The sequence below is a fragment of the Lynx rufus genome, unplaced genomic scaffold, assembly GCF_022079265.1.
Source record: "Lynx rufus isolate CCGP_SWC_20201006 ecotype Redwood Valley unplaced genomic scaffold, mLynRuf1.p SCAF_5, whole genome shotgun sequence".
NCBI classification, from domain to species: domain Eukaryota; kingdom Metazoa; phylum Chordata; class Mammalia; order Carnivora; family Felidae; genus Lynx; species Lynx rufus.
This window is the reverse complement of record NW_025814867.1, coordinates 150620108-150635517: the sequence shown is the minus strand read 5'-3', so window position 1 is coordinate 150635517 and position 15410 is coordinate 150620108. Positions and strand designations below refer to the sequence as shown.

The following is a 15410-nucleotide window of genomic DNA, read 5'->3' as shown; positions in this document are numbered from 1 at the left end:
AACCCTCCCGTAACCCTCAGTTTGTTCTCCATATTTATGAGTCTCTTCTGTTTTGTCCCCCTCCCTGTTTTCATATTATTTTTGTTTCCCTTCCCTTATGTTCATCTGTTTTGTCGCTTAAAGTCCTCATATGAGTGAAGTCATATGACTTTTGTCTTTTTCTGACTAATTTCGCTTAGCATAATACCCTCCAGTTCCATCCACGTAGTTGCAAATGGCAAGATTTGTTTCTTTTTGATTGCCGAGTAATACTCCATTGTGTATATATACCACATCTTCTTTATCCGTTCATCCATCGATGGACCTTTGGGCTCTTTCCATACTTTGGCTATTGTTGATAGTGCTGCTATAAACATATAAACATTGGGGTGCATGTGTCCCTTTGCAACAGCAGACCTGTGTCCCTTGGATAAATACCTAGTAGTGCAGTTGCTGGGTCGTAGGGTAGTTCTATTTTTAGTTTTTTGAGGAACGTCCATACTGTTTTCCAGAGTGGCTGCACAATGCAAAAGAGATCCTCTTTCTCCACATCCTCGCTGGAATTGTTGCCTGAGTTGTTAATGTTAGCCATTCTGACAGGTGTAAGGTGGATGTTTGTTTGTTTTTTTAAATGTTTTATTTATTTTTGAGAGAGAGAGGAGAGAGGGGGAGACCTCATGTGTGCATGAGCATGAATGGGGGAGGGGCAGAGAGAGAAGGGGACAGAAGATCCGAAGGGGGCTCTTCGCTGACAGCAGCGAGCCCAATGTGGGGCTTGATCTCGTGAGTCATGAGATCTTGACCTGAGCTGAAGTTGGACGCTAAGTCAGCCGAGCCACCCAGGCACCCCTTTCCTCCTCTCTTTATTCTGTGGTACTATTTTTGAGAAACAGTGGGTGTCCCATATGTATTTCTTAGATGAATGATGTGTGGGTGGCCAGTTGAAGAATTCACTCCAGAGGAGATTCCCTGCTTTGTTCCATTCTAAGTGTTACCTGGTGCCAACCGTTTCTTTTTGGTTTCGTCGACTTTGAATGGAGATTTACATTGCCTCCAGCTGCTGGATCACCACGTAACCCTCTGCTTGAATTAATGAAAACTGCAGTTAGTTAAGAAATACTTGCTTTCCAGATTATTTTCCCTTTATTTTTGTGATTTAACCTATTCACCCATACGTGTCTTTTTTTTTTTTTAATTTTTTTTTTCAACGCTTTTTATTTATTTTTGGGACAGAGAGAGACAGAGCATGAACGGGGGAGGGGCAGAGAGAGAGGGAGACACAGAATCGGAAACAGGCTCCAGGCTCCGAGCCATCAGCCCAGAGCCCGACGCGGGGCTCGAACTCACGGACCGCGAGATCGTGACCTGGCTGAAGTCGGACGCTTAACCGACTGCGCCACCCAGGCGCCCCGACCCATACGTATCTTTAGCCTTTGTGGTGCACTTGTGACATCCTGCTGACCTGGGGAATGTGAGGAAGGCAATACCTTAAGGGTGTTGACCAAAGTTTAAGGTGTTGGTCATAACTAATGAGGTTTGGAGCTATCTCAGTTCAGGCTGCTAAAACAGAAGTGCGTAGACCAGGTGGCTTATAAACAACAGACATTTATTTCTGACACTTCTGGAGTCTCCACGACTGAGATGAAGGTGACAGCATGGTTCGTTCTGGTGAGAACCTACTGTTGGGGTGCAGAGAGCTGTCTTTTTGCTGTGTCCGTGGTTGGTTGGAGTGGGTGAGCGATCTCTGGGGTTGCTTTATGTATATGTATGTATATGTATATGTATATATATATACATATGTATATACCTATGTAGTTTTTTAAGTTTATTAATTCAGTTTTGAGAGACAGAGAGAGTATATGTACAGGCGTGCAAATAGGGGAAGGGCAGAGAGAGGTTGAGAGAGAGAATCCCAGGCAGGCTATGCACTGTTAGTGCAGAGCCTGATGCAGGGGTTGAACTCACAAACCATGAGATCGTGATCTGAGCGGAAATCAGATGCTTAACTGACTGAACCATAAGAGCCACTCCCGTAACCCATTCAGGAGGACTCCCCCCTCATGACCTAATCACCTCCCAAAGGCCGCCACCACCTGATGTCATCACCTTGGCGATTTCAATTTCAACATGAATTCTGGGGGGATGCAAATGTTTAGTCCATAACTGGGGGTTACCTTAGGATGTTTTTTATTCATTCATTCTGTCTTCTTTCTCCAGTAGAATTTGTATCAAAGAAATAATAGTGAACAGGGAATACTGTGTTTAAAATTTATCTTGGTTCTTTGTGCAGAAGAAGTGGAAGGTCAGGGCTATCGCTTCTGGTAACTCACGTCAGCTTGCCCTCTTCCCACAACTTTTCTGGTGCTTGTTCGAACAGACTCACTTCCTGTTTTGCATTGCTCCTGGGCACATTGCTTTTCCCTCTGGAACTGTCCTCCGCTGTTCTGTACTCCTCTTGCTGTCCTTCCCCCTGGCTTGTGAGCTCATAGGCCAGGATTATCCTGTTTTCCATCTTTATGTCTCCATAGGGGCCTCATTTGCAGGAGGTCAGTAACTTTACATGCCCCTCAGCCTCCTCGGTACCTATTCCACATAGCTCTGTAGCTGAGTGTGGCTGGATAAAAGCACAAAATTGTGCCAACGGTTCACTCTAAATTGAGAAACACTAACCTGGAGCGGACCCTGAACACTTCCAGTTGCTCATTCTATTTTCCCTGCTTCCTTCATTTTCTCCTTCTGCCTTCTCAAGCCTCCTTCTTCCTTTTCCCTCTTAGCTGATGATCTTGCCTGTTATTTATGAGAAAAATAGAAGGAATCCAAAGATGATGTCAACAGCTTTCGGCCCAGGACTCCTACCTGCCTCCCTGCAGACTGGGAGCAGAGTGCTGGCAGTGTAGATGAGTTCCCAGGGCTGATCTGGGTGGCTGTGTGGCAGGCAGGGGTGAGGGAGGGCTGCGACCCAGTGGGGGAGCAGGCTGGGTGTCTCCACTGGGGATGTGAGCCCTGTCCATCCCCGTGGGGGAGGGCTCCGCTCCCGAGGCCGACCTCTCTGCTTCAGCATTAGGATGCAGTCCTCACCTGTTCACCTGTTACCTTTCTGGATAGGACCATTCTCGTCATCATTAAAAAAACGTGCTGTTACTTCTCACATTTAACCAAACCATACCTGTTTGGACCCCCTTCCTCCCTGCAGCCACTGCCCCAGTCTGCTTTTCCTCTTGAGGAAACTCCTTGCCAGAGTTTTGTTCTTGGAGTTTGCAGTCTCTTTCCTTCCCTTATTATTATTATTTTTTAATGTTTATTTATTTTTGAGAGAGAGAGAGAGAGCATGTGTGGCGGAGGTGGAGAGAGGGGGCATCAGAGGGTCCGACGTGGGCTCTGTGCTGACAGCCAAGAGCCCGATGCGGGGCTCAGACCCACGAACCATGAGATCATGACCTGAGCTGAAGTCGGATGCTCAACTGACTGAGCCACCCAGATGCGCTTCTCTCCTTCCCTTATTAACATCAGGTGTTGCCTGCATCCAGTGGGCTCTGTCTCGAGGAGTCCAGTGGTTACGGCTCAGCCCTCTTCTTACTGCCCTAGCGTCATCTTCGTGCCTTCTTGCCACCTGTGAAACTGGGCCCCAGAACTCACAGGGCACCCCCCTCCACCTACACACACACATGGACACTTGATTTTCCTTTGCCTTCTCGTCTCCCTGATATCTAAGCACTGACACCTGTTGTGGGTTGTATTTTGTCCCCCCCAAAAGGTACATTGACGTCCTAATCTCCAGAACCTGTGAGTGTGACTGTATTTGGAAATAAGGTCTTTGCAGACGTAATCCAGTTAAGATGAGGTCACTAGGGCTGGCCCTAATTCAATATGGCTAGTGTCCTTATAAGAAGAGGACAAGAGAGATAGATGGACACATGGAGGGGAGCCAAGGATTGCCAGCAACACCAGAAGCTGGGAGAGCAGCCTAGAACAGATTCTCCCCTAGAGCTTTCGGAGGGTGTGTGGCCGTGCCGACACTTGATTTTGGACTTCCAGCCTCCAGAATTCTGAGAGAATAAATTTCTGCTGTCTAAGCCCCCCCGGTTTGTGACACTTTGTAACGGCAGCCCCAGGGGACCAGTGCAACCACTCTTTTCATCCACAGTAACTTCCTCATTGCTTTTAGCCTCTCTCCTGGCTTCAAATTATCATCCATAGTCTGGAGTTTCCCAAATTGATGTCCTCGGTGTGGACCTCTCCCCTAACTCCCTGACTCATGTGTCCCAGTGCATTTCCCAGTGCCTGTCTCAGACGTGCCGTGCCCGGAGCTGGCTCTTCCCCTCCAAACCTGTCCTTTCCTGCCCTTGCTATTTCCAGTGGTAGCTCTGTTCTTCCAGGTGGCCAGGCCGGAAATCTTGCAGAAATAAGCCTTTATTTCCTTGTTTTGCAAATAAAGCTGGCTGAATTGGTTGCTTGGGCTCATTTTTGACTCCCCATTTCTGCTGACATCCTAAATGTGATCTCTCTGCCAATCTTATAGCTGCTATCCCAGAGTCCCTTCTCACATGCCCACTGTCACACCTGTCTAGGGGTTGTCGTCACCCTCCCGGGAACTTCAGAGGCTTCCTGACTGGTGTCTGCTTCCATGTGTTTGTGTCCCTCAGGTTGCTGAGCAAGTGCTCCTGCTGTGACTCTGCCGAGTGGGTTACCACGCGCCCTTCTTCAAAGCCCCCAGGGCTCCTCGTTGGCCCTGGGCCCCATAGCGGCCCTGAAGCCTCTGCATGGTGTGGGTGCTGCTACCCTTTGCCCTCTGAGCTCCTTGCCCTCCTCCTGGCTTGTTCTGCGTCCCGTAGGCACTTCCCTACCCCCTCATGCTCCCTTGGGGCCTTTGCTTCTCCTTGGAATCCTCTATATAAATAAAGGACAGCGGGGTGCCTGGGTGGCTCAGTTGGTTAAGCGTCTCAGCTCAGGTCATGATCTCTCAGTTCGTGGGTTCAAGCCCTGCGTCGGGCTCTGTGCTGACAGCTCAAAGCCTGGAGCCTGCTTCAGATTCTGGGTCTCCCTCTCTCTCTGATCTTTCCCCACTCATGCTCTGTCTTTCTCAAAAATAAACTAAAAAATAAGGAAAAATAGAGAAGAGTGATTGTATACGTTAATAATATACAATTAATAGTATGTATATGTTGGATACAATTAGTAACATAATGTATGGGTTGTATATAATTAGTAATATAATATATACATTGTATACAATGAGTAATGTAATTCCTTCCTCAAGTCCATCCCGTGTTTGTCTGCCCTCCCTACGATGTCTTACCTCTGAACTACTTCTGTCTCTTCTCTCCTTGGCACTTAGGACAATCTAATGTTCTATGTCTTGTGCTGATGGATTTGAAAAATTAACTGGTTCCTGTTCTAGAATATAAATAAACCTTATGAGGATGGGAACTTCGGCCCCTTGGTTCACTGCCGAATCTTAGAACCTCGGAGAATGTCTGCCATGTGGTAGGCGCCCCGTAAGATCATAATATTTGTTGGATGAATGGATTGACAAAACATTTTAGTGGAATGTGCTATTTTTATAATAGTTAATGTTTATTTTACCATTTGTGTGTGTGTGTGTGTGTGTGTGTGTGTGTGTTTGCTTTCTTTTTTACTTTTAATTATGATAGTTTTAAAACCTGGAGAATAGAGAGGATAGTGTAACAAGTACCCCTCATATGCGTGATCTAAATTTAACCGTTATTAGTATTTTGCCTTTTTTGCTTCATCTAATTTGGGGGTAAATTACAGACACTGTGACACAGGCACTTTTCTAACATTAAGGACGTACCATTAACATGCCTACTGAACCTGACAGTGAATCTTTGTTATTTGATACATTCTGTCCATATTCAAATTTCCTCATTGTCTCAAAATGTCTCTTCCAGCTGGATTGTTCAAACCAGACTCTGGTGAAGAGCCACTCATTGTATTTGATCATACCTTCTTCTTTTTGTTATCTTCTTTTGAGAGAGAGAGCGTATGTGTGAGCACACGCATGGGTGGGAGGGGGGCAGAGGGAGAGACAGAGAATCCCAAACAGTCTCCACACCCAGTGCAGAGCCCAGTGCGGGGCTTGATCCCACGAACCGGGAGATCATGACCTGAGCTGAAATCAAGAGTCCTGACACCTAACAGACTGAGCCACTCAGGCGCCCCTCTTTTTTTTTTTTTAATAATAAAACCCACTGAGAATTCCTGGGATGGTGATTATCGCCCCCCATCCTGAAGGGAGGAACCAACACTGTAGGAAATCACTCAGAAGTCACACAGTCCCAACACCTCTGGCCAAAACAAGAAGGAGAAAAATCATTCCCCTGAGTATTGGTCAGGCTTTGTTCATCCAAGAAGGGTTGGGAGGACAGACACAGAAGGGGCCCTCGCGTAACACTGGGGGTGGGATGGTGGTGTGCTGGACCCCAAGCTGGCTTCTTCACAAGCTGGGGGAGACACAGATCCACTTCTTCTCTGGGGTTGGAGTTCTTGGTCACCAGGCTCATTTCTTACCCTTCATGAGGCTGTCACTGCCCCAGGGAAAATTTCCATTCTGTAGGTCCAAGACAAGTTTGTCAGTAGTGAGGTAGATACAGTTCTATGATGAAGCCATCATCTGGGAGATGTTCTGGGCTGCCCAGACTTTGTGTGGTCTGATACAGCCAGGGTTCCTGCTTAGGGCTTCTTCAGGGTGAGCAGGTTGGGGTCAAGTGTTCACACAAGGGCTGGTCTCAACCCCTGTCCCCATCCTTACTCCTCTAGCCCTTCTTTGGGCTGTCAGATCCAAGGTTATGCTCAGATAGCTCATGCCCGGTCCCACTTTGGTCCCCACCTGTGGACCCGCTTGCAGGCAGCTGCTGTATTTGGTCGTATCTTCTACGTCTCTCTTCCTCCAGACGGGGTCTCCCCCTCTTCTCTCACCGCCTCTCTTGCCTTTTTGTCCCCTGTGACACTGACTTGCGGATCACTGTTTTGTGAAATGTCTCACCTTCTGGATTCTTCTGATTCCTTCCTTCCAAAGTTGTTGAACTTGTTCCTCTATCCTATGTATTTTCTGTGAACTCAAGTGAGTTTTAGTGGTCTGTTTGAATTGAGTTGAATAATATTTTATCTTTGAAGCTACTTCTCTGTGGCCACGTGCAGCTTTGGGACATACCCTCGTGTTAACAGAGGGGTACTTTTCCTCTTTTGAAAGGCCTAGCATTTGCATGAAGGTAGCATAAGAGCCTGGATCTGTGTTTACTGTGACAATTTGATTTTAATACATTTGGTGTTGACCTCTTGGGGTGATGACTCCCTCGACCCATAGTTCCCTGGTACCCTACCATGGAGGGAGGCCTGTGGGTCCTCCAGGGCCCAGAGGAAGTTGCAGCCTCCTGGGAGGCTCTAGGACCCCTGCTTGTTTCAGGGGTAGAATGGAGAGCTTTGTTCTGGGTTAGGCGGGGTTTCTGGTAGGCTCTACTTCACCGCCCCCCCACCCCCATCCCCACCCCCAAGATCCACATTTGGCAAAGAGAAAGCACGTGTTGGGTTTCCCATTATTTTCCCATGTGAAAGTCAGGTCTCCCCTGCTGGTGACCTGTCAGTGGCTGGTGGTGGTCAGCTTGTCCAGGAGAGGAGTTGAAGGTTCTCCAGAGGCAGAGAGCAAATGCTGTTGTCTCCGTGCCTGGTCTTCTGTGACTGCTCTCACCTGGCTTTTTATGGTATTTCCCCAGCTAGGATAATGAATTTCCTTGAGGGGCAAAAGTAGAAAGCTGTAAATTTTCTGCAGAATGTATAGACTAGAGGATTACTAATGAATTCTAGAGCTGGAGAAGACATCGAAGGATTTAGGATATTATGTAGGATAGAAAATTTAATAATGAGCTGTGTTTATTTCTTTGGGTCCTGGCTTTTAAACAGTTTACAGGTTACCCTTAAACAACATGGGGATTAGGGGAGCCACCTGCCCCCCAGTGCGGTCAAAAATCCACAGCATATACCTTTTGGCTCCCCCAAAACTTAACTACTGTAGCCTACTGTTGAAGCCTTACTGATCACATAAACAGCCAATTAGCATGTGTTTTGTGTGCTATATGTATTATATACAGTATCTTTACAATAGGGCAAGCTAGAGAAAAGGAAAAATTATTAAGGAAATCCTAAGAAAGGGAAAATACATTTATAGCACCGTACGGCATTATTTTTTTAAAGTTTTATTTGTTTACATAATCTCTACACCCAACATGGGGCTCTAATTCACAACCCTGAGATTGAGTCGTATGCTCTTCCGACAGAGCCAGCCAAGTGCCCTAGCACTGTATTGTGTTTATCGAAAACAGCCTGCATGTGAGTGGACCCATGCGGTTCATAACCCACGTTGTTCAAGAATCCACTGTATTTTTATAGCGTAAACATACTTCGTGGACTTATTGTCGATCGTGTGGTAGCACAGATGTTTGGAATATGTTACTTTAGTTGTTACTGGTTGTGATTTAGGAAGTACTTCTATTACCAAAATGGCATTTTATTATTTTTTTATTACTATTTTTTTTAACGTTTATTTATTTTGAGACAGAGAGAGACAGAGCATGAACCGGGGAGGGGCAGAGAGAGAGGGAGACACAGAACCGGAAGCAGGCTCCAGGCTCTGAGCCATCAGCCCAGAGCCCGATGTGGGGCTCGAACTCACGGAACGTGAGATCGTGACCTGAGCTGAAGTCGGACACTTAACCGACTGAGCCACCCAGGCACCCCCAAAATGGCATTTTAAGGAAAAGCTACCCCCACCGAATGTAAGGCCAAATTATGACCTTTTCATCTCTTTCTTTGTAACACAGGAAATCTGGGATCCTCTTATGCAGTGGCTGGGGAAGCATGTGGATCCTGAAGGAGTAATCAAGTCCAGCAAGCTCTCCCTTAAGTTTCTTTCATCCTACACGTCCAACATAGAAATCACCCCATCTGCTCTACCCGTGGTGACTGATGTGGAGTCCTTCTTATCAGAGAATTTTAACTTAGAGATCTACCGACAAAATCTGCAGACAAAGCGACTTGGAAAAGTAATTCTGTTTGCCGAAGTGACGCCCACCACGATGAACCTTCTGGACGGGTGAGTTCTGGCCAGACATCGTGCACCGGCTCAGAGGAGTCTCATTATATCGATTGTTCTGTCTAACCAGTGCTGGGGGAGAAGGGATAAAGATGACGAAGGAGAGTTCTCATCAACCCATTAGCAAGGTGGGAATACCCTTGTCCTGTCCGAGGTAAAGCACAGGGAGAAAAATTAAATAATGATTTCCTTGACCACAGATTCGTATTTTAAAGCAGGGGGATTTTGTACATTGTGACCCACCTCCTTTAGTATCAGGCCTTTCAGATGATCCTTGGCGAAAGAACTTTATGAAAAAATGTCTTTAACAGGTGGCATTATTACTCAGGCCATCATTTGATTTTTTGTATTGGTATAGCCAGTGTTAAACATTTAGTTGAAAATGTTTTGCGGGAGCACTAGGATAGCAAATCTGAACGACACGTATGCTGCGCTAGATGGAAACGCAGTGGAGATTTCGTACTTTTGGAAACCTGTTTTGATATGTTCCCATCCAGCACATTTTGTCGGCACTCTGCCGTCCCATTCGGATGTTCAAGATTTATTCTTCCTGAGTTTTCCTTCTTATTTTTTCTGTCTCGTGGACTTTTTAAAAAAAAGTTTTTATTTAAATTCCAGTTAGTTAACATACGGTTTTGGGTGTGCAATGTAGTGATTCAACACTTTCGTACCTCATCCTGTGCTCATCACGACAAGTGCATCCTTAATCCCCATCACCTATTTCCCCCACCCCCCACCCGACCACCCACATGTCCTCTGCAGTTAAGTGTCTGTTTCTTGGTTTGCCTCTCTCTTTGTTTTTTTCTCCCCTTTGCTCGTGTTTCATGGACGTTGGTTAAAGGTTAAAAAATGGCAAACAGATGAAAGGATTTTTTTTTTAACTCTTAAATTAGTATTAATCAGTACTCTTCTATTGAGATAGTTTAAAACGTAGGCTTATAGAAGGAGTGAATAAGAAAGACATCTTCCCTCAACATGGGACTAAAATTTCAGGAATGTTAAGACTCCAAAAGAATGACTGGATTTACAGTTTCTAGGCATTTTCTTTCATAGGACTGCACGATTAGATGCATAATTCAATGCAGGGAAATATTTGGGGCTTTCTTAATAATTTCTGGAATTCGGTAATATGTTGATACGGTATGTTGAAATGATACAATACCTTAGTATTTTCTTGACTGTCCTGCTCACACCTACTCCCTTCTCATGGAACTGGCAGTTTTATGTGGGGATAGTATGTAGAGAAAGCACCAGTGTAGTGGAATTGGTAGAGCGAGGCAGGTGTAGTGGGAAGGGGAATATGAGCCATGGTCATGAACAGTTCTTGTTCGCTGTTTTTTCTTGTGTTGTCAGGTACTTTCATTTTTCAGCGTTCCCACCCTCTCCCGCCTCCCCTCCTTCCCAGTCCCCTGTTCTCAGATGAGCAGGAAAAAGCCTGTGTTGGTATATGGAACGATCATTACTTGCTTGTGTGAACTCTGTGATAATCCTTTGTTACTCAAGAGAACACTATATTGAAAATATTGAAAAGGTGACCTGTTATTATTATATTTTCCAAATAAAAAAATCAGACATAGTACTTAAGATAAGATTTGGAGAGATTAAATTTAAATAGAAAAATATTGGCACGTCTTGTCTGTTTTTGTTGGACAATCAGCGAAGAATATTTTATGTTGGGATGATCTTGAATTAATGGGATGACGGCCTCTGAGCTTATATAGCGGGCAGTGCATTACTAAGAGGGCTCTGAGCTCTTTCGAGTGGATGGACTGTGTCTCCTGTGTAATCAGATGGTTGGGTTTCTTTATACCCTGGTGAGCATGTGTTTTAGGGTAGAAGAAAAATGCCATGTAAATGCACCTGCTTTAGTGCCCTTGGACCTTGGTAAGTTCCTTTTTGATATTGAACTTTTGTTTTTCGTTTTTGTTTTTTTTTAATTCTGTCTTAAGCAACTCGGGTCTGTAAAAATGTGTAGGTGAGCTCAACAGTAGTGGAGTCAGAACCTTCTGGAGGATAAAGAGTTTTTATTTTTACCAAGGAAAAAGAATATTTTGGCCTTTCTGAGGGCATTTGGGAAGCTTCTTTGTTTCTCTTCTTGTCTGGTCTCTGTAGAGCACAGAGAATGAAATGGCTTTGATGATTAATGATTAATCCCTCTGCCTGGCACAGAGCAGATATTGAATAAATAAATAGTGGCTGCTCCGTGTAACTTACAGATGTCTTCTTCCACTGCTCGTGTGGGTCCCGTCCTAACACTAACAGATAAAGTTACTCACTGCAGCCTCGTGAGTCAGCAAGCCTGGTGAGAAGTTCCTGGGGGTGGGGTGGATGGACTGTAGCCTTTTTTAGGTGAAGGACTTTGAAGTGGTCACCTTGGTGCCAGAAACTCAGTTGTGCACAAAGGGACCATGAGATAGATATGTGAAATATATGGCTTATCACTCTCTGAGAGTGAGACCGAGACCATTTCTGTAGCTAATACTCTATTTGATCCCACGTGGGCCGTCCTCATGGAAGCACAGTCTATGGTCATGGTAATAATAATAATAACAGCAACTAACATGTATTAGAAGCTTTTATCTTCCAGCCACTGGTGCTACGTATGTTACACATATCCATCAATTTCATACGTCATCTTTTAGTGCCTAGGGCCATCAGAGTCAAACTCTAGTATCACACCAGCATGTAGGAAGCTACGTATCACAATTTACTGTATGTGAATTGTTCCTGTGGACTGACCACATCAATAAGTCCAGGGCAAGAAGACTTTTCAAAACTGTGGCCTGGGTTTGAACTCTGTGTGTGCCTCTCTCTTTACATCTGTTACCTCTGTGGCTCTTTCCTTATAGTCTGGAATAGAAGTAAAATGTAAATTAGATACTCTTTATTATAAGGTTTCTAAAATCCTTTTTCTGTGCCCCTCCTCACCCACGGCGACTTATAGCAGCTAAAAATTGGGAGTTCTCTTCCCGAGAAGGGAGGGGGAAAGTACGCAGTGGGGAACAGCCAGCAATTTCTGCCACAGTCCCAAATATCTGTGTTGCACCTTTTTCCCCGTTTCCAAAACTCTCGCCCCCTCCTCCAGGAAGATAGCCCTGCCAGTCTACTTGTTTATTTCCTCTCGAGCAGATTCAGGATCTCTGGGGATGGAGTCTTCTTACTCAGGGCTGGACGTGGCTCCCTGAGGTCTGGCGGTCTGCTGGTTAAAACAGACGTGTTCTCAAGGGCACCTGGCTCAGTTGATTGGGCTTTCGACTCTTGATTTCAGCTCAGGTCATAATCTCACAGTTTTGTGAGTCCGAGCCCCGCATTGAGCATGGAGCCTGCTTGGGATTCTCTCTCTCCCTCTCTCTCTCTGCCCCCTCCCCCGCTCACACCCTCTCTGTCTCTCTGTCTCTCTCTCTCAAAAAAATAAAAATAAAAATAAAAAATAAACTACAAACCACAAACGCAGGCATGTTCTGTGTCCCCAGCACTCCTGTGCACTGTGCTGCTCTGGGTGAATTGGGGACTATGGAGTACCCTGGGCGGGGAGAGGAAAGACTCCCTGAGCTGGTGGTAGGCAGGTTTCCCGGCTGTGTCTGGCAGCCCTGGTTCTGTTCTCCAGGAAGGTCTCTCTCGCCTGGTGTCCGTGGGGTCATGGCTTTGCCTCTTGGGGAGGTCTTAACTGCACCACCTCTGAGATGTGCGTCAGAGGGGCTGGGCATATGACATCCACTGTCTATGAGGGTTTGGGCTCTGGGTATTGTTTTGAGGGTGAACAATCACAGCCTTTTCTAGGTCAGCCTTATGGTTTCCATGGAGATAGAAGTTTCTGAAGACTTTAGTAGGCCTCTGATGGTTCCGCGTGACTAGCCGTCAGTGATCTTATCAGGACAGAGTGTTTCAGTCTAAAAACTCTGGTCTTTCAATGGTCTTGATACTCTGCTCATCCCCTTCTCTCCCCGTTAGATGGTGGCTCCCGTGGCTGAATGAAACGGTGGCTTGGATGAAAAAAGGCCAGGCCCTCCATGACATCTTTGGCACAAGGCTCCAGGCTGTCTTTGCCGAAGCACCTGTCTTAGCACCTACTGGGGCTGGCGAGACAGCCCCATAGGCTCCATCGTAGATTGCTGGTTGCCAACCGAGAGCCCCTCTTATCAGGTCTCTTTTCTTTTGCATCCTTTGAGGTCAGTTAGCTCTAGTGGAGATCATTTCTCTTTCAGTGAACTTTGCCGAGGGTGTTAGGAAGGACTGACAAACACTGACATTGTACGTTTTCAGAGTTCTTTATCGTAATGGTACAGCTTCTAACAGGTGCATGGTCTTCTTCCCAAGCTATAGAAAGCCAGCCCTCTATTGAATGCTTTTTCTTTTTAAGTTTATTTATTTTGAGAGAGAGAGAGAGAGACAGCGCGAGAGCGCGAGAGCGCAAGCAGGGGAGGGGCAGAGAGAGAGAGAGGGACAGAGAGAGAATCCCAAGCAAGCTCCACACTGTCAACACAGAGCCTGAGGTGGGGCTCGAACCTATGAATCGTGAGATCATGACCTGAGCTGAAGTCAGACGCCTCTCTTTTGAGTGCTTTGCTACTGCGCGACGATAGTGGTCTCCAGTTATGAGCCCCTGAGACCCATATTCTCTCCAGCTGCTCCCTGCCTCAGTCCTCCACGTTAGACTGCAGTTTTAGGCCTTGTTTTTTGGGACAAGTGTAAATCCAAACCCTGGGGCACACCCTATTCAGGTACCAATTTCTAGGTCACTTAGGATTAGATAGATATTTCCAAATTAAAGTGTTTCAAGCAGGATTGAAGTTTATTTCTCTGTCCTATAGGTGAGGTAGGCTGAGACAGGCAGTCCAGGGGTGGTCAGTGTGTGGCCCACAGTGTCAGGGACGCAAGTGAGTTGCACTGTCACCCTCAGCAAGTGGTCTAAGAGCAGCCCAGGCATTTATGTTCTTGTTCTAGCCGGTAAGCAGGAGGATGTGTATGGAGGGTGTGCCTCACTCTTTATGGACTCTTTCCAGAAATCGCTCATGACAATTTTGTTTATACTCTAGGGCTAGGATCTAGGCACATGACCATAGCTACCCGCAAAGAAGGTGAGGAAATAAATGTGGTCTTTATACTCAGTATCCATGAATCCACTGCAAATCAGGGTCCTTGTGCTAGGGAGGAATGGAGACTAGATATCGGAGAACAATTAGAAGTCTTTGTCCCAGGCATGGACTTTTTATTTGTCAGACTACTAAGAAAAATAGCTGGGGGCCTTTAAGTTGTATCCAGATGAGGATAGCCCCAGTGTCTATAAGGTTTGAAATCATTGGTGAAAATAATTTATTTGAATAGTAACACTAGTTCTGTTTCATTGCTTACTCAATGCCATTAGAGGTATTTTTCTTATGTTACTAGTGTAAATCTAGGATGATTTGGAAATTTCTCTTCTGACAACTATTTTGGAGGGCATTGTGCTTTCTTCTTTGAGTGCAAACCCAGTGAAATGACCGTGGCCCTGAGACAGACACTGAAAGCTTTCATTTGACCTCAGGGTATGAAATCAGGCTGGTCCAAAGGCCATGAACCCCTACCACCTTCACCTCCTTCCCGTAACCTGTGAAATTTATTTTATTTTATTTTATTTTATTTTATTTTATTTTATTTTATTTTATTTTATTTTATTCATTTCATTTATTTATTTTATTTTATTTTGTTTATTTCATTTTATTAATTTAATTTAATTTAATTTTATCTTCTTTTATCTTTTTAAATGTCTATTTATTAAGAGGGAGAGAGAACAAGCGAGCAGGAGAAGGGCAGAGGGAGAGACAAAGATCCCAACAGGCTGCATACTGTTAGTACAGAGCCCGACACGAGGCTTGAACCCACAAACCACAAGGTCATGACCTGAGCCTAAACCAAGAGCTGGTCTCTTAACCGACTGAGCCACCCAGGAGCCCTTAACCTTTGAATTTTAAAGGTGTGTTATGGGACAGCTGGGTGGCTCAGTCGGTTGAGCATCTGACTTCGGCTCAGGTCATGATCTTTAGGGTTCGTTGGTTAGAGCCCCGCATCGGGCTCTGTGCTGACAGCTCGGAGCCTGGAGCCTGCTTTGGATTCTGTGTCTCCCTCTCTCTCTGTCCTTCCCTACTAGTGCTCTCTCTCTCTCTGTCTTTCTGTCTCTCTCTCTCTGTCTTTCTCTCTCTCAAATAAATAAACATTAAAAAAATAAGAAAAAATAAATAAAGGTATATTAGTAATTCAGTAGAGGGCGGGGGAGCTCTGGAGAAAGGGAGTAACCAGGGGAGATAAGGGGGCTGCTTGCTAATAATTAAATCAAGACAATTGAAGG

At 45.5% G+C, this 15410-nt stretch overlaps 1 protein-coding gene across 4 annotated transcripts in view; it reads left to right on the top strand.

The window, feature by feature from the left end:
• HLCS (holocarboxylase synthetase) overlaps nucleotides 1–15410 on the top strand; it is a 219496-nt gene that overhangs the window by 53108 nt on the left and 150978 nt on the right. For all 4 annotated transcript variants that reach the window (XM_047098836.1, XM_047098833.1, XM_047098834.1 and 1 more), the window contains one exon: nucleotides 8814–9085. In XM_047098836.1, the coding sequence (XP_046954792.1) occupies nucleotides 8814–9085 (272 nt within the window). The remainder of the gene's footprint in view (nucleotides 1–8813; nucleotides 9086–15410) is intronic.